Source organism: Manacus vitellinus, unplaced genomic scaffold, assembly GCF_001715985.3.
Source record: "Manacus vitellinus isolate BGI_N305 unplaced genomic scaffold, ASM171598v3 scaffold_33_pilon, whole genome shotgun sequence".
NCBI classification, from domain to species: domain Eukaryota; kingdom Metazoa; phylum Chordata; class Aves; order Passeriformes; family Pipridae; genus Manacus; species Manacus vitellinus.
In genome coordinates, this window is record NW_021940478.1 from 5621472 (window position 1) to 5640075 (window position 18604).

Sequence of the window (18604 nt, forward strand, 5' to 3'; positions counted from 1 at the left end):
ATTGAGTTAAATATTGCCAAAATATGTACCAGAATCACATAATGTTAAAATAGATTGTGTCTTGGTCAGCTTCAGGGGTGGAAGATAGCACATTGTGTAGAATTCTTGTAAAATGAAGAAGTTTGTCAGGAGTTGACTATCTGTTCTAAAATAGAGTATTGTTTCAACATAGGACTTGCTGTTCAGGAAAAGACAAGTTGTGCAGTGAGGGTGTTGCTACTGGTGTTTACACATGTCCACCTTGTTTAACAGGCTTACTCTCAAGAACATTGTAACTAGGTCACTGTGAATGTCTGTAAGAAATGTACACCTCCTTTCAAAGTCATTACAAATAACCACAGATTTTCCCAGATTTTGTGTAATCTCTCCTAGTAGCATTAGATGTGTTTCCCGCTATCACCTGCTTGTTTGTCACGGTTTATTAATTCACAGAAAGCCTCTCTGGTGAGAATGGCTCAAAAGTACATGGCACATGTGCAAGGAAGTGTCCAGATTACCTGTCCACGTTTGTTTGGGGGTTTTTTTGCAGACACCTGGGCTGTCCTGTTCTTTTCCCCTGACCTCCCAGTCTGATGTTTCTGTCCCTAGGATATTAAATCACCTAGAAACTGTGTGGCTTCCAAATTCAGTTGGAATAAAGGCTCATATCAACAAGATCAAGGAAAGGAACTTCCAGACCATGTTTTAGAAACATTTGTTTCTTCTGGGAATGAATACCATGAGCTTTGAAGGCATATTTAGAAAGGAGGAGGTCTAAGCTATTGTGAACATCCTTATATATTCTGTCAATTAATGTTTTACACAGTATTTTCTTTGTAGTTTGTTCCTTAAGGGATTTTTGATCACTCTAAAAAGAAAATTCAGCTTTAGATATTGCCTCTTTATGGAAAAAAACCCCATCAACAAACCTTCAAAAAAATCTGATAGGTCTCAGTCAACACAAAATAGGGGATATCTGTCTGCAGTCACCTTTACCAATGTGTGTTTCTCAATGCTTGCTCAAACTTGTGCACAAAACTGTGTGCATACCTAATTGGAAATTGTAATCTTTAACTCCATGGCATTTTTCCATAGGAGCTTTGTTCCATAGATGTCTGTGGAGCTTGCTTCAGTTCAGTGGGTAGTGAAGACAATGAAATCATGACTGTCCTCTACTTCTGGTTACAGATGACCTGCATATGTTAATTGTAATATTTGCAGAGCTTTTCATTTTATGTGCTGGTTCTCCCCTGATTTTTCCTAGCAGGAAAATAGTTCTAACTTTTGTAGACCTTCACTTTTTTCAGGTCACTTAATAAGAGATCAAGACTCTAAAACATCCTTTCAAACTGTTTTGATGTTATATGACTAGATTTGTCTTCTTAGTTTCTTTTGCCATTAATGAATATATGCCCAAAGCATTTTTACTTTGTTTGGTTTTCCCCTACCCACAATCTTTTAGGAATTGATCCCACTCATACTGTGTACAGCCTGCCTCCATCCTGAACCCAAAGAGAGAGATCAACTTCTACACATACTGTTCAATTTGATCAAACGACCAGATGATGAGCAAAGGTGTGTTTGCGTTTGTGTGTTACGGGACAAGGAGGAACTTTTTTCTCTGTCAGATTAACAGAAATAATAGAAGTTGGGTATTATTGGGTGATTTTAGGCAAGTTTCATTTAAGATGGTATTTTGCTTGTACAGTGTTGACAAATTTATGCAAACATCAGGACTTTCCATTTCCATGGCCTATACTTTCTAGTTACTGAAATGTAAGAATGTGCTTGTAAGCTGCAGTGTAACATTTCAGTTCCTTTTTTTGTTTGAAGTTGAACTGAAACTCTTTTGAAACTCTTTTGTTAAAATGAGCTTTAAGATCATAGTTCTTAGCAATGGTTGATAGAGAAATCAAAGCAACTTTTTTTTTTTTTAAACCTCTGTCTTAATATGACCTAGTGATCTATATGTTTGTAAAGTAACTACCATGTTTATGTGGGAAAACAGCATGAGAAAATAGTACTCTTTCTATTTATGGTTCACTATGGTAGCAATAAAAAATTCAGAAGACTGCAGCAGTGGTTTAGGTCTGACAAGTGTTAAGAACTTTGTTTTATTTTGGTTAAGACTCTAAAAAAACGTATACTTTTTATTCTATAAAATTAATTGTTCCTTAGTACTCAGGAAATCTGACTTTGTACCGATCTTGATGAGAATATCCTTAAGGTTGAAAGACAGTACTCTTAACTGGTATGTTTCCCTCTCTAACTGTGGAAAGATTTTTCATGTTTGACCTGTAGCTCTTCCATTATTTTCATTAGAGATGTTTTCTAAAGCATCTGTATCTATTGTTGCTCTAGTCTGTCTTTAGACAAAATAGACTTTATGAAGTAGATGGGAAGCATTTCTTTTGAAGATTCTCCAAAACAGTTCTAGTATCTTTCTAAACCATTCCCATAGTAAAATTTACAGATTAGGGATAACTGAAAGCCATGGCTTTGGAGACAAAAAAAAGCTTAAATAAATAAAAGCAACTTGTGGCATAGTGGCACCATGCGGATTGAAATTACAAAAAGATGCAGTCCTTGTTCTGCTACAGATTCGTTAGAAATCTACTTCTGAAATATCTGTCTAAGTTGTTTCGAATGTTCCATGTGGATTGAGAAGCTAAAATTAATTTGTGATTGAGGGGGAAAAGAAATTACATCTCACTTGGAGTCTTTTTTGTTACAGGATTGATTGCCTGTCAAGTAGGTTTTTCATATACCTGTTTAGGTGCATTAGGTGTGTCTTTTCCAGCAGCTAAGAAAGAATAAAATCCAAACTTTTTTCCTTGAACTTGTTAATTCTTTGTTGTGAATTAAAGATTTGTATATAAGAAAACTTGTTTTCTTCAGAAATTTGGGAAGAATATTCTGCCATAAACTCCAGGACAAAACATAATATACATTTACACACATAAACATCATAATCTCTTTTAGAGGTGCCATAATAGCTGATGAAAGAACAGTTAAAATTCCATTCAAGTAAAAGACACTCTGAATAGAAATGAGATAGAAAATACTTACTAAGAATTTCAGGGGGTTTTTTATACTTATGTAATGGAAGTGTATTATGCATGCTTGGTTTTTATTTAAATACATTTAAATGATGTTTTAAGAGTCTTGTGCCATGTGAATTTAACATTCAGATTTAGTCCCCAGAACAATTGGTGTTAGTTATCTCGTGTTATTTGTTTACCTTCTGCTATACTGCACAGGCCTACATTATACATTAATGTAGCGGTTGATAAGTTGACATTTTTAATTTGCTAAATGCAAGAAACTGATATGTGATATTGCATTTCTAAGAATGAAACCATTAAAAGAAGTAATTTACTTTACAAGGTCAAATATCTAAAGTATATAAACCATTATGTGGAAAGCCTGTATTATACTTCTTGCCCGTGTGAAAGGCTTTTTGATGTGTAGCATATTGCTGTAGTCTTGTATACTAACATTATATTTAACAAGGCCACTTTTGTCCTCAAGGCTTTGATCATTAATGTACCATTCAACTTTTCAGAATGTCTATTGAATTTTCTTCTGCAAAGGAACAAATATGTGTTAGCTTTACCTAAACTACTTTTTGTACAATTATGTTAGTTTCGGAAGCTAAGGAGCTGTGAAGAAGTTAGACTGATGTTCAGGCCTTTTAGGACAAGGTTAAAACATAGTTCAGACTGTGAACTCTTGAAGATTATTATGTAATGTATCCAGAAACAGCACTCTTCACAAAAAGAACCTAAAATACATTAAGCTTATCATATCTACTCTGATGTTTTGTTGGCCGTATGATACCACTTCTTACAGAACACACATAACGTGCTGACATATTAAGGAAAACTCTAGTAAGTAATTTCTTAATATAGCCTTTAGAAGAGACAAAAGAACTCTGAACTCTGTAGTATAAGACTGAACTATTTCCCAGTGCACACAGTCACTTTTAAAAACATCTAGGAAGAATTTAGAAATGCTAGATAATATCTGCTCTACTGTATCTTCTGCCTTGTTCCTCTAGTTTGATTCTTGATTTCACGTTGTCTTCTGCACTGATTAAGCAAACTGGTGTCTGCTGAATCACACTGATTTTCTTCATATTCCTGCCTAAGGGATCAGAAGTCCATAACCTGGAAGTTATTCTCATATCCAGTCTGGACTGCAGTATTTTTAACAGCTTAATATTAACATTTTTTGTTTCAATCACGTGTTGCTGAGATCCTTACAGCCTTTCCCTGGAATGCAGGCTATTGTCATATACTTTTAAGATGCTTGCAGTAAAATATTTCAAACATTATCTTTTAATATTTTTGTAAGCTCTTGAAGTTCACTTCTTTATAGGCAAGGCAAAAGGAAATCCCAGTTAATTTTGAGTTTTCATGGAACACTTTTGAGAATGTTTGATTTGAGAAAGAAATATATTTTAACACATTTCTAATGCAGAAGATTTCAAGTGATGACTGTATTCTGCCATTATCTTTTTTTAATATCTTAAAAATGCATATTTTGTTTCCCCATTCTGTGATTAGGTGAAGTGTATAGAGCCAAAGATAGTAGTTTGAATGCCTGTTTTGGTTGCTGTAGAACTCAGAATTACCACAGGCTTTTGTCTCCATATTGCTATCACATATTAGATGTTGTTTTCTTGAGTTTTATCTGACGATTTCATTTCCATTTTCCCCCATCCTTTTTATCTTGATCAAAGGTCTAGTTCCTTGTACGTTGTAGAGAGGTAAAACCCTCGAAGATCCACAATACAATACCAAAGAGCTTGCTCTAATTGTTGGCCTAAGGAATGCTGAGATAAAAAAAAATCTTTTTTTATAGACTCTTTCTCCTAAAAAGATTCTGAAAGTGAATGAGTCTTTTTTTGATGGACTATATTCTGTAATTATTAAAGAAATAACCAGCAGAATCTCTGCCTTTCAACCTTAAGGGGATACTGTTAACTACAGTAAATATTTAGGAGTTTAGACACCACACTAAAATGGTAACAAGTTCATTCTGACTTGATTGCACAAAGTAATAATGAATAAGTGTGTCCTAATCTTACTGTGGAGGTGGTAAAAAGAGTGTCTTGTGTCTATGCATTATGATTTGAAACTGGTTATTTAAGAGTTCATGTAGGCACTAAAAGTAAATAGAACTGTTGAATTGCATGCAAAGTTGGTATTTTTGCAATCCTATTAACAAGAGAAATAGAAGTAAAAAAATCTTAGCAAGATAAACACTCATTAAATAAGTTAAAGTACCACAAATTACAGATAAGTACAATCTTACTGACATTTTAAATATATCTCTGCCTATGAATTTGATAGAACAATGGCAATTTCTTGCAAACTTTGAAGAAAGATAAAAAAATCTAAGAATATGAATACAAATAACAGGTGATCATAGATACTACTGATTGATTAATTGCTTCCATTTTGTAGTGGGCTTCAGAAGACTTCTCACAAGAGTGAAGTCCAGCGTTTTAGGAGAGATGACAGTAACTTGCATGTTAGAATATTGCAAAACCATGTCAAAAGAATTAAATTACTCGCTTTGAACAAAGTCCATTAAATCTCACAAATGCTACTAAATAAAAGCAGTATGTGCACTTCAGTGTGCACACAGTATTAAGTAATTTAGATCCTTTTACTGCATGATGCATGATAGTATTCAGTACTAAGAATTAAATGAGAGATTCAGTCAGAGACTCCCTATCTCAGACACAGGAAATCAGAAGTAGCCAAATCAGAGATTCTCAGGTTCTGGTTTGTGGAGTTTGGGATCTGCAAGATTCTGGAAAAGGCCTCTTAAATACAAAACAAGGTAGAATCATAGAATAGCTTGGATTGGAAGGGATGTTTGAAGGTCATCTGGGCAAATCCCTGCCTTGCAATGAGCAAGGACAATGGTGGCTTTCAATTTAAGATTTAGACTTTTAAGTCAGTGTGTATGGTGTGAAATCTTGACTATAGACAACTACCTGTTGCCTGTCAGCATCTGCTTTTCTCAACTTAAAGAATGTATTTCATATATTATAGAACTTTATAAACAAATTAAAGCTTTAAATTTATGTTTTCAGACAGATGATACTAACTGGATGTGTGGCGTTTGCCCGACATGTTGGACCAACACGTGTAGAAGCTGAACTTTTACCACAGTGTTGGGAGCAGGTAACTGATTATTTTGTGCTTTGCACTGGAAAATTAGTTAAAAATTCATAGATGTTTGTTTGAGGAGGTTGTTTTGGTTTTGTTTTTCAATGAATGGCAGTTCAAAGTATTTTTCAAAAGATATTTGGATGTTGTTGTCCTCATTATATATATTTCTATATAGCATTAAAAAAAACTTAAATGTGGAAAACATGTTAAAGACTATCTAGAGATTCTAGTTACTTGCATATACCAGAATAAGTTTGTTATATTGAAATGTAGATATACACATATTCATCATCAATGTTACCTAACCTATTGCTAGATAGGTACCTTTATGATTTGGACTGTGATTTCCAGACTACTGGAAGTCCGTTTTCATTCAAAGATTTCATTTGCTGATTCTTTAGTGTTGTGTTAAATCCCTGGAGTAGTGTCCACACTTCAGCTAGTTTAAATTCTTAAAAATCAAAGATTAAAGTAGTCATAAGTAAGTCTCCTGTAGATGGGCATGATTTTACTCCTGTGAGATCAACCTGAAGTTTACATGTGACTTCTAGAATCACAGTGGCTTTTTCCACAGATACTATAAATTAAAAGAAATAACTGAACAACCGAAATGAAATGCTTTTACTGTTTCATCTGAGGCATAGAAACAGAGTAACATGAGTTCAGGTGAAAATGTATGGCACTTTTCCTCTATAATGAAGAAAAGGGAGTTCATCATTGACCAAAAGACAACAAATAACTAAGCCGTGACGGAGTGGTAATGCTTGCTTTGATGACACAGTCTTTCTGGTCTGGTAATTTTCTACTGTTTCTTGCATAACACAGCAATCTGTGTCTCACAATAAAGTCCAAGCTTTAATGGCCTTAATGCTTTCTGACAGTAGAAGTATGTATTATATGCAGCAGTTGTGCTTGTATGTATGACTGATCTATCTGTTGTTTAAATGAAGCTCTCATGACAATAGAAGTTGAACATAAAATAAGCAACATTTTGTTTTCTTAGTCCTTATGAAATTTAGATTGTGCTTAAAAAAATCAGTCTCACCTCAGTAAGAGCACATCTTTGTCATCCATTCCTTGCGAATTGCTGATGCAAAATAGAAACGAGTCCAACTGTATCAGTACAGCATATCAAGCTGCCAACTCATGTGTCATAATGCATTTATTTAATGCAGTTTGCCAGAGTTGGAACCAGGTCATTATTTTCTTCAGCAAATGCCAGCTGAATCTCATTGTCACAAGTCTTTGTAGAAGGAACTCAAGTATACGCATCATTTTCTACCTTTTCACTGCTCTCACCTTGTTCATTGTGCCAGTCATCTCAGAAAGCTGTCAGGTTGGTCATGTGTGGTTTTTCCTATATAAATATATACTGGCTATTTCCAGCCCCCTTCTTGCCCTTCGTATGTTTGGAAATGCTTTCCAAGATGAATTGCTCCAACACTTTCCCAGGAACTGATGTGACGCAGGCTCGCCTGTGTTTCACTGGATCCTCTGTCTTGCCCTTCCTGAAGGTAGCAGTGACATTTACTTTCTTCCAGTCCTCAGGAACCTCCCCCATTGCCACAACATTTTGTTGATTGTCAAGAGCGGTCTTGGAATGACATCAGCCAGCTCTCTGAGTGTTCATGGGTGCATCCCCATCAGGGCAACAGACTAGCATATGTCCAATTTCTTTGAATATTTCCTAACCTGATAATTCTCTACCAAAGATCTTCCGTGCTCTAGAATTTGGCATGGGGTTTAGGGACCTCAGACTACTAAAAGCAATTCTTCCCAGGAAAGACAGAGACAAAGAAGGCAGCGAGTACCTCGGTTTTCTCTGTGGTAACATGGTTGTCTTACCAAGGCTATACACTGCATAGCAAGAGAGAAATAGTTGCACCACATGCTGCATATCATATTTTATCTGACAGCATCAGAATATTCACATTTCCCTCTCACCATTTTACCATGAAATTTTTTATTTGCAAAATTTTTTGTGTTTCATTGTTCAGCCATTACACTGGTTCTTAAATCTGACTCTACCAGGATGCAAACTTGGTTCCAAAGTGTCAATATAAATTTGTAAGGCAGAATTTTCAAGCAACTTTTGAGTGGAAAGGGCAGGTAGCATGGGATCCAGAGGTTCTCAGCAATAAGAGTTGTTTTCAGCCACATTTTTATGAAGGACTTGAGAGCAGAACTTCAACAGCATACAAATGCTTTTTGGCTTAATATGTGTGCCTTCTTTTGACCCTGATTGTTCAGTGAGACCTAGGCAGCTCTTCTACACTGGTTGGCTCAGAGCACTAGAGGGCACTTGTGTAGTTCTTAGAGGAACGTCTCTCCTGAAGGGCTACATAATACAAAATATTTCATGACATTCCAGCTCAGGAGTTATGCATATTCTTCATTCCATACACTGCTTTCCACCTTCTCTTTATTCATCACTGTTTATTGAAGACGCGCAGGCACATTCCTCCGTTGCAGTGCGTTCTAACCACATTTGAATACAGGTTACTGCAAAGCAAACAGCCAATCTGCTTGTCTTTACCAGATCAACCACAAATACCCAGAGCGACGGCTACTGGTAGCAGAATCCTGTGGAGCTCTTGCACCCTACCTTCCAGTAAGTATTAATAGACATCAAATACCTCGCTAGTAAAAGCAAGGTGAAAATCTGTTCCATAATGTAAACATCTTGTATAATTTTAAATGTTCACAAGTGTGTATGTTGTGCATAGACAGTCACATTGTCTTCTACTTTATGTACACATGTGAGATTCAGTAAATCACACTAAGAAGGAGATAGCTTATTATGAAGAAATACAGATTAATCTAGGTATAAAATGTTTCTAAAAACAGTATGTTCTGAAAAAATACTTGTTTCAGTAAAAATTAAGAAAAGATAGTTAGGACCAATTAAGGAAACAATCTGTGAAAAAAGAACTGACACCCAATAATAGAGTTCTTCAGACACTGTGGAGTGTTACAATAAGAGTGCTGCCAGTTAGAAGAACAAGCAAAATTAAGTCAGTGGCAAACTAGAATTTGAAGCTTCAGAACCAAATTAAAATGCCTCTTCTTCAATTTAGTAATGCAGTGATTACAGATTCTGTTTTAAGTCTAAACCTATAGTAGTTTTATTGCTTTAGTTATCTTTGGTTCCATACAAGTTAAAGGACTTGAGTTCTGTGCTTAGTAGGACAAAAGGCACTCTAATGAAGCTACTGACATTTTATATTCGTTCATCTTCTTTTGTGAAAACTGAACATGTAATATTCATAAAGGGATCTATGGTTGGAGGAAGGGATTTTGTTTGTGAGCACTAACAGAAATGCAAATTATTTATAAAAACTGATACAAACCCACATTTCTTGTTTCATTGGATTTAACAAATATATTTTTCATTTACAAACAGAAAGAAATTCGTAGTTCGTTAGTACTTTCCATGCTGCAACAAATGCTAATGGAAGATAAGGCAGATCTGGTACGAGAAGCTGTGATCAAAAGCCTTGGCATCATTATGGGCTATATTGATGATCCAGACAAATATCAACAGGTATAATTTGTTTTGGGTTCTGTATGTATAAAATTTTTTCTATAGATACTTCATGAGTAGGGGGGTGCATATTTCCTGTATTTTTATTAAATCTTTTCAGATACTTTTAAAAATTAGGAATATATGAATGTCGATTTTACTGTTTCACCAAGACCAAACAGAAAAACTACAGGTAGCATTAAAACTTCAGGTGTAAGCCTTATACAAAAGCTTCTCTAATAATTCATAATTTACCTTTAAGAACATACCATTTCACTGCCCACCTGATACTATTAGGCACTTTGATATCATCACTTGCTAGCAAATTCATTTGCTACAACAAAGCCTACCTGTAGTTCAACTTAATGCTGCCTAATAATGTTTCGCAGAAGTGAAAATAAAGTACTTCTGTCTTCTGAGTTTTTGAAGGCAGAGTGGTAAAATGTGTATATAAATTTTAGGGAAATAAGTACATTCTTCATTGTCTTTTGCCAGGGCTTTGAATTGCTGCTTTCAGCTCTAGGAGACCCTTCAGAACGTGTGGTTAGTGCAACACATCAGGTATTTTTACCTGCTTATGCTGCCTGGACAACAGAACTGGGAAATCTACAGTTCCATCTTATACCTACACTGCTTAATAAAATTGAAAAATTGCTCAGGGTATGTGTTCAGCTGTTTCTACATTGGAGAATTTTCTATATATTCTTATTAAATATGCAGACTTTTAAAAAAAAATACAAAAATGCAAATAGTTGGTGCTTAATGTTCTATGAGTGAAAATTTTTCCGGACATGCTTGTTGTAACTCTTTTACTTGTCCACTGGAAGAAGGAGGAAAAAGAAAAGAAAAACCACCAACCCCTCCAAAACTAAACATATTGTTCCTTAATACTCTTCTTCTTTATAGCCTAATAGCATTTGCCCAATATTTAAATTTTATAGTTTTTAATAAAGTGCAATTTTTATTAAATTAGCAAACGAAGAATTGAATGGCTTAGTTAGGTCATTTGCAATTATGATCCAGTTTGCACACTTGATTTGGTAGATATCTCAAAAGTTCTAGAAAAATTGGGTACCTCATAACTGTCTAACAGACTGAAACAAGATGCTTGCTTTCTCAGTGCAGGCGACTGCTTTATTCAGTTTAGGTGCCTTGGTCTCTGAGACAAAGGTTCCACATTTCCAAAATGTGCTAAAAAATGTTCTTTCAAAATATCAATCTGTTTATCAGCATGAACTGCTAAATGTATTGCCTGAATCTTTTGAGTAGAGGTGACTTAAGGGTGACAAGGGGATTTGGATGATGAGACAAAGTAAGTTTGTGGTTAGGCTAAATTACTATATAATTAGTGTCTTTGTGTAGAAGCTCATCGCAGATGTGTTGATTTCTTGCCAATGAATACATCATCCAAATTGACAACTTTGAGTAAATGTCCTGTTTGTTTCAGGAAGGAGAACATGGCTTGGATGAACATAAGCTTCACATGTATCTGTCTGCTCTGCAGTCATTGATTCCTTCACTGTTTGCACTGGTGCTACAGAATGCACCTTTCACAAGCAAGGCTAAACTTCAGGGAGAAGTACCACAAATAGAAGGTAAATGATTAATTTCTGATATGGATTTTTTTCATATTGATCTCCCTTAGCAAATCCTTAAGTAATGCTTCCTTTTTCCACCTCTTACTATGCTTGAGAGACTTGATTATCACCAAAAATTTTTATTCAGTCTCTGTATTCTTCTCTACTTCTTATAAGAAACTTTGAGAATGCAAAGCAATTTTTAACTGTACTTCCTAAAGGTTTCTGAAGAACTGAAGTGCTCAAGACCAGGTTGGGTGGAGTTTTGAGCAACCTTGTCTAGTGGAAGGTGTCCCTGCCCATGGTAGGGAGGCTGGAACTAGATCATCTTTAGGGTCCCTTCCAAATCAAACCATTCTATTAATCAATGGCCTCATGGTGAAGTTGAACCAGAGTCTACTTTCAATCCCTTCATATCCCCCAGCCTATATTGGTACAGGGAGTTGCCCTGACCCAGGTGCAGCACCTTTTACTTGGCCTTGTTGAACCTCATGAGGTTCCCATGGGCCCACGTCTCAAGCTTGTCCTGGTCCCTCTGGATGTCATCCCATCCCTCAGATATGTCAGCTGCAGCACACAGCTACATGTCACCTGCAAACTTGCTGAGGGTGCAATTGATCCCACTGTCCATGTCATTGGTGTAGATATTGAACAGTATCGGTCCCATTATGGATGCATGAGGGACACCACTTGTTGCTGATGTTTATCTGGGCACTGAGCTGTTGACCACTCCCCTCTGGATTTAACCATCCTGTCCGTTCCTCATTCACTGAAAAGTCTATCCATCAAATTCATGTCTCTACAGTTTAGAGAGAAGGATGTTACAGGAGACTGTCGAAGGCTTTACAACCTCCCTTGTTCACAGATGTGGTCACTCCATCACAGAAGGCCACTAAGTTGCTCAGGAAAGATTTGAGCTTGGTGAAGCCATGCTGGCAATGATAATTGCATAATCTCCCTGTATCAACATTTCTTCGTGTTAAGTGAGAGTTACATAATCTCTTCAGAGATTATTTTAACTCACTAATTTTTTAAAAAGCAAATTGATAACCTTATACAGAAGACACCTAATGATTTTCCTGCTTTCTTGGCTCTCATTTCAGACATCACCTCCATGGTGTTATCGTCTTCTTTTGTTCACGATTGCTTGTTCTCTGCTGTTACAGTCACTAGATTCCCCCGACCCATATCGCCGCTTCAGGATGTGGCCATCATCATTGGGAGCCGCGAGCAGTTAGCGGTGTTGTTGCAACTCTATGACTATCAGCTAGAACATGAGGGTACCACAGGCTGGGAGTCTCTGCTATGGGTAGTCAATCAACTGTGAGTTAATTTGTATCTTAGGATTCCTAATTTTAAAATGTATCAAAATTAATAGTTCTTAAGCATGGCCATGTTTAACAATTACTGAATAAGAGAATACTAAGTGTGATTGTCTTTGAGAATTATCGAAGAGGAAAACATTGGATTTATTTCAGGCATTTTAATTTTCATGCTGAATTGGCTTTGATTTTATTCAAAAAATATCAACAATCTAACAGAATATGTAGGTAGCTACTTGCTCTGATAAGGTTGGGTTTTTTCTTTTTTTTTCCTGGTATAGTCGATTCTCTGTTGAACTGAAGACTGTTGTATTCCATCTATCTTATGATAGTAACACGTGTTTGAAAATGTAGGTCAGACTTTTCTGGCACCTGAACCCTTGCTTTCTTCATGGGTCAGGAATTGTATGGAACAAGTAGTTAATTTTATTAGAACCAGTAGTGCTCTGTGCATGTATTTATTAATATAAACAGTAAATCTATACAAATGTAACTGGAGAGAAACAAAAGATCAGAGTAGTGTTTAATATCCTTTTGTTTCCTGATTTTTAGGCTACCACAGCTTATAGAAATAGTTGGCAAGATCAATGTAGCATCAACTGCCTGTGTCCATGAGTTCTCTAGATTTTTCTGGAGACTTTGTAGGACATTTGGGAAAATTTTTACAAACACTAAGGTAAGATATTACCTTAAATATTCTACATACAGAGTACCTTGATAATATATGTTCTCTATATTTATGGTATGTCTGAATACTCACACCTTATGTGACCATTTATATTTTCAAGTCACACTGATGCTTTTCCATAAGTACATTTAAACCTGGTATTTTTGAAGTTCTATTTCCGTTTTCTGGTTTTAGTCATTTTGGAATGGCTGCCTCATCTTGCCCAACAAGGAATGATTCGGTTTTTAAACTGTATTCTTCATATTGCTTTGTGAATGACAGAGAGAGTGGGAGAGATCATCGTAATTTTGGTGATTTAACAATTTTCTTTCTTCAGAGCAGCAGCAGTTTGTGATGTACATAAGTACTCCAGTCTGTACTTAATTGAATATTTAAAATTGATGCTTTCCCAACCTGAAATATTTTCTGTAGGTGACATCTAAACATTTTTATCAGGGAATTACATAATTTTTCTCCATAAAATAACTTCTGAATATAATGAAAAAAATATATTAAAAGGAAATCATAAAACATGAGAGGATTACCTAAAGATAAAATTATACAAGTGTGTTAGCATTACATGCTGCTTCCAGAGAGGAGATTAAAAAAAGTCTCTGGTCTTTGAAAGCCCTTTCTGTAAGTTATTTGTAAAACTATTGCTTCTATAAAATTGTTCTGATACTGATTATCATAGCTGTATTTGGAAGAGAGTCCGTCATTGATAGCAAAGATACAAAACGTAAACTTTTTTTTTGTTTTACATACTTCAACTTTTTGTGTCACAAGTACTAAATACTGCTACTTGTGTTGTGGGTACTCACTAGAAATTTTTCCTCTCTTATATCATACTGTCAATTTTTGCCAAAACTGGCTATGCTTTTTAAAGATTTTTGTTCTTTCTGTACCATCAAAAGTCCTTTTTGTGGTTTGGGGGGGAGTTGTTCTTTTTTTGGGGGAGGGGGGATTTTTTTTGTTTCATTTTTCAATTCTTATATTTTTTTTAAGTTAATAGACACTGGTAACAGGTTTTCTTACATGAGATTCATCATCCTTTGCATAGGTAAAACCACAGTTCCAGGAAATCTTAAGACTGTCTGAGGAAAACATAGGTAAGTAGCTTTTTACTCAAATGAGTTCAACTTAACTGCAACTTCAAAAAAAATGTCAATCTCTTGTTCAAATAACATTTTCAGAGCACAGTTCTCAAATTTGTCATCTTTGTGAAATGTTGAAAAATCTAATCTTAATATGAATGGAACACTGAAGTTGTAGAATGTGTGTAAGGTACAAAATAAGAATCAAATCCAAATACCACTTAAGCATTATTTTAGCATGTGTGTGTATATATGCATACATGTATATAAATTCTCTATGGTTATATAAAAAAAGTGATGAAATCTGTAATACTTAAAAACACACATATAAGCATACTGTATATAGTATATGTATTATACACATTATATACACCCTCATATGTATGTGTAAAACCTAAATTTTTCACTATGTTTCATTAGATTCCACAGCAGGTAATGGAGTGCTAACAAAAGCCACAGTTCCCATCTATGCAACAGGGGTCCTTACATGTTATATTCAGGTAAGTTTGTTTTTCTGTTTCTTCATTAAATGTATAATAGTGTGTAAAATTTATTTAAAAAACAACAAACCTTACTGTTTTCTCTGAAAACTTAATGTTTGGTAGATGAATGGGCAGCTGTAAACACATTTAAAAGCAAAGTTTTCCAGTGAGGTGGTGATGTACATTTAGATCATGTGCTGCCATGTCCCTCTATCAACACTATTAATGTTATTCCTTAAGATTGGTAGATGAATGGGCAGCTGTAAACACATTTAAAAGCAAAGTTTTCCAGTGAGGTGGTGATGTACATTTAGATCATGTGCTGCCATGTCCCTCTATCAACACTATTAATGTTATTCCTTAAATGGGTTCTTGACCACTTAACTATGAACCCTGCAAACATTATTTCGCAAAACAGATAAGCAGGTAAATTGCCACATTGTGCCTAGTTGGAGTCTTAAAATGTTAGTGTTACCTAGTACTAAAATAAACACACTATAAATAAGATTACCTAATCCTCCAGCAACCAGCAGTTACAGATTGGCATAGACATATCTTACAGGAAAAAGAAGAAATTCTTCATTATCTTACAAATTTTTAGTGGACTGTGAGCAATTAGAAACTTTCAGGAGTAATAAGTGTGCTTAAATATTGTTCTTAAAAACTTTCTTTAGTAAAACAATATGGGCAATTCAAGCACAAATATGGCATAGTTAATGAAATACCTTCTCTTCAGTGTTTGCTTTGAAAGGTTCTTGTTTTTTAACCACATTCTTGAAGTTCCTAAGGAAATCGTTAGATGCTTATCTGGTTTGTTCTCATTCATAGTTTGTCTCTTTGGTACCTGTAGGTTGTCATCACAACACTTCTACTACATTCATCATTGTACTCTCTTCTTTCAGGAAGAAGACCGCAAGCTGTTAGTTGGATTTCTAGAAGATGTAATGACCATGCTTTCACTATCCCATGCTCCTCTTGATAGCCTGAAAGCTTCCTTTGTGGAACTAGGGTAAAGAGTACACCTTGGTATTGACTAGATCTAAATACATTAGAAGCTTTTATTAAAAGCTGGTAATCTGGCTGTAATGTTAATAACTGTAGTGCTTTGGGTGAATAAAGGGTATACTTGCTTTTTTTTTTCTTGGTGCAAATGCAATCTCTGGATTAAAAATGTAGTGATAAAAGTAATTCTGACGTGTAAAAAGGAAACACAAAATTTCCACAAAAATCACTAATTGAGAATACAATAGAAATTAATTTTGTATTTACCATACTATTTTCATGTATTTGCATTCAATATCATAATTTATTGAAAATTATGTTCTTAACGTTGTAGGGGTTTTTAATTATTTGAACATGCAACATATTTTCTGGACTGCAACATGTTGCTTGTCCTTCAAAATGAGATAGATGTTTTGTTTCCTTCAGAAAGGATAAATGGTGGAGTTTTAGATTTGTTGAACAATGGATTCTTAAGACTACATTTTGCAGGTAAAGAACAGGGTTTGGAAGTATTTTTGTTTGATTGATTGCCCAACTATTTTCTTTTAGTGCAAACCCAGCTTATCATGAGCTGCTTTTAACTGTTTTATGGTATGGAGTTGTCCATACTTCTGCTCTTGTTCGATGTACAGCTGCTAGAATGTTTGAGGTAAGTGTTATCCAAACTTTTTTTGCACCTCTTTAAAATTAGAGTTTACTTTTAAAAACAGGGGTTCAGGCAATGTTGTAATTCTTAATAATTACAAACAAATAAGCTGTGTACTGTGTGATGGAGCAGAAGGTTGTCATGCAGTTGTTTCTGTATCTGTTTTCTGTTCAACAGCTCATCTCTCTGTAGGTACGTAGTTAAACATATCAAGCATCTCTGAGTTTTAACTTCTACTACTCAACCCATCATGAGTATCTAACTCACAGTTATCCTTTTCAGTAGGTTTTGTGTATATTCATACAATACACTTGTATTGTAATTCAAACTAGTTTTCATTGGTACCAGATAAGGTGGTGAAGACATACATGTAACCAATTCTGTATTTTTTGTAAAAATGAAAATAATTTAAAATAATCTACAGTTACTTTACATGCCTCATAATGACAGCTCCATCTTTCCCCTAACATCTGTAAATTTTGGTCAGGATAAAGACTGATACATATAGCTAATAAGTTTGCTTTTATTTCCACTTTATGCCTTTGTTTCATCACATGTTCATTTTAAAAGGCTCATGCAAAAACCCTAGGACATACTCAGACATACTCCTCTTGCTGCATAAAGAGAAACTTTTTTCCTTTGCATGCTAGAAACACATTTTTCTAATCAGCATTACTCTTTTTTTTTATTGTGTTTCTTCTACATTTGACTCATTTCAATAGCTCTGCAGTGGACCTCTAGCTGAACCTGCCATTTTGTATCCATTTGCAAAAAGAAATCTCAAGTCTGCCTCTGAAAAAAAGAGCACTTAATTTATCCATTAGCATTCTTTACTGCAACTCTGGAACTCATAGCAGATAAGACAGTAAACAGTCAGAATAAGCACTATCCTGAGACTTTTTTCTCCCTCTTCTCCCTTTAAAAAGAAGATGACGATTTTTGGACACCCTTAAAAAATGTTTGAGTATTTTTAATCTAACAAAAATATTTCTTATATCATATTTGTAATAACAAGGGGTTCTTTTCTTAATACGTGTTAGCCAAATATGAAAGACCTCAGTTACAACAGGCTGTTGCCTTGATTGCAGTTTCTTTTCAAATTCAATTGCATGTTGATTATTTTTAGGCGATCTATACATTCTTTTAGATTTATAGTTTCCTAGCATACTTCAATTTTTACTAAAGCACAGGCAGCTTTATTTTAGACACTCGAAAATAGTAGCATATTGTCACTTTATTGATAGCCATAGCATACATATTTATACATGGCAGTACATAAATTTGGGACGTCATCTGTGTAAAGTGGTAATAGTTGGTTTTACTATTGGAAGATTCCTCATTCAAGGAATCTGACACCTCAGAGGCTGCTGAATGGCAAAGGCCAGCAATTAGGTAATAAGATAAAGAGTATGTGACCTGCAGGACAACTGTATGGGAACAATAAAGATTCTGAGCAGCACAGAAACCACAGGCCCATCTGCATTACCCAACCATTACAGTCCATTAAAGATTGGAAGGACACCGAAGTGATTTGGAGCCATTCTACTGCTTCACTCCTTTGGTGGCAGGCAGCTTTGTGCTGCCATTTTTAAGGTGTAGTATGTATGACTAATGATCTAGAGGAATTAAAACAGGATAAAAATTTACATTGTCTGTCTCCCTCCAACCTTACATGCTGCTAACATGGCTTTGTCCATCCAGCTGTTTCTGTCGCTTCTATATATTAATGTTTTCAGTCAGTAGTTTCCTGTTTGAATATTGATGCAAACGGATTTGATTGCTGCTGATTTGAACATGAAGTGCGTAGTTGAGTTATATATAAGCTTTATTGGTCTGTTTAGGTTCAAGGCTAGGACCACTTATCTTCAGAATGACACTTGTGTTATAAAGCATGTTTTATTTTCTGTTTACTGTGCTTTACCATACTTAGAAGTGTGGTAGACCACATAGTAATGAAGCTGAGATCATTCTAAATTGTTTGCTAATTACACAAATCCCAAGCATTTTTTATTCTAAGCACTACTAGGTCTTTCTCAAAATGAAGATTGGTAAAGAAAACTTGAGTCCCTATTTCCCCAAGATTGAAAATAGGAAGCATTCTCTAGTTTAATAAATGGAAAATTG

General features: G+C 35.1%; 1 protein-coding gene across 3 annotated transcripts in view; it reads left to right on the plus strand.

Moving 5' to 3' along the window:
* Positions 1-18604, plus strand: part of RELCH (RAB11 binding and LisH domain, coiled-coil and HEAT repeat containing) — a 48494-nt gene that overhangs the window by 12213 nt on the left and 17677 nt on the right. For 2 of the 3 annotated variants that reach the window (XM_025895569.1, XM_025895571.2), the window contains 12 exons: positions 1442-1554; positions 6089-6179; positions 8707-8778; positions 9571-9711; positions 10186-10350; positions 11138-11285; positions 12434-12590; positions 13142-13265; positions 14317-14365; positions 14771-14850; positions 15735-15841; positions 16384-16483. In XM_025895569.1, coding sequence (XP_025751354.1) covers positions 1442-1554; positions 6089-6179; positions 8707-8778; positions 9571-9711; positions 10186-10350; positions 11138-11285; positions 12434-12590; positions 13142-13265; positions 14317-14365; positions 14771-14850; positions 15735-15841; positions 16384-16483 — 1347 coding nt within the window. The remainder of the gene's footprint in view (positions 1-1441; positions 1555-6088; positions 6180-8706; positions 8779-9570; positions 9712-10185; positions 10351-11137; positions 11286-12433; positions 12591-13141; positions 13266-14316; positions 14366-14770; positions 14851-15734; positions 15842-16383; positions 16484-18604) is intronic. The other variant, XM_025895570.2, reaches the window with a different exon arrangement.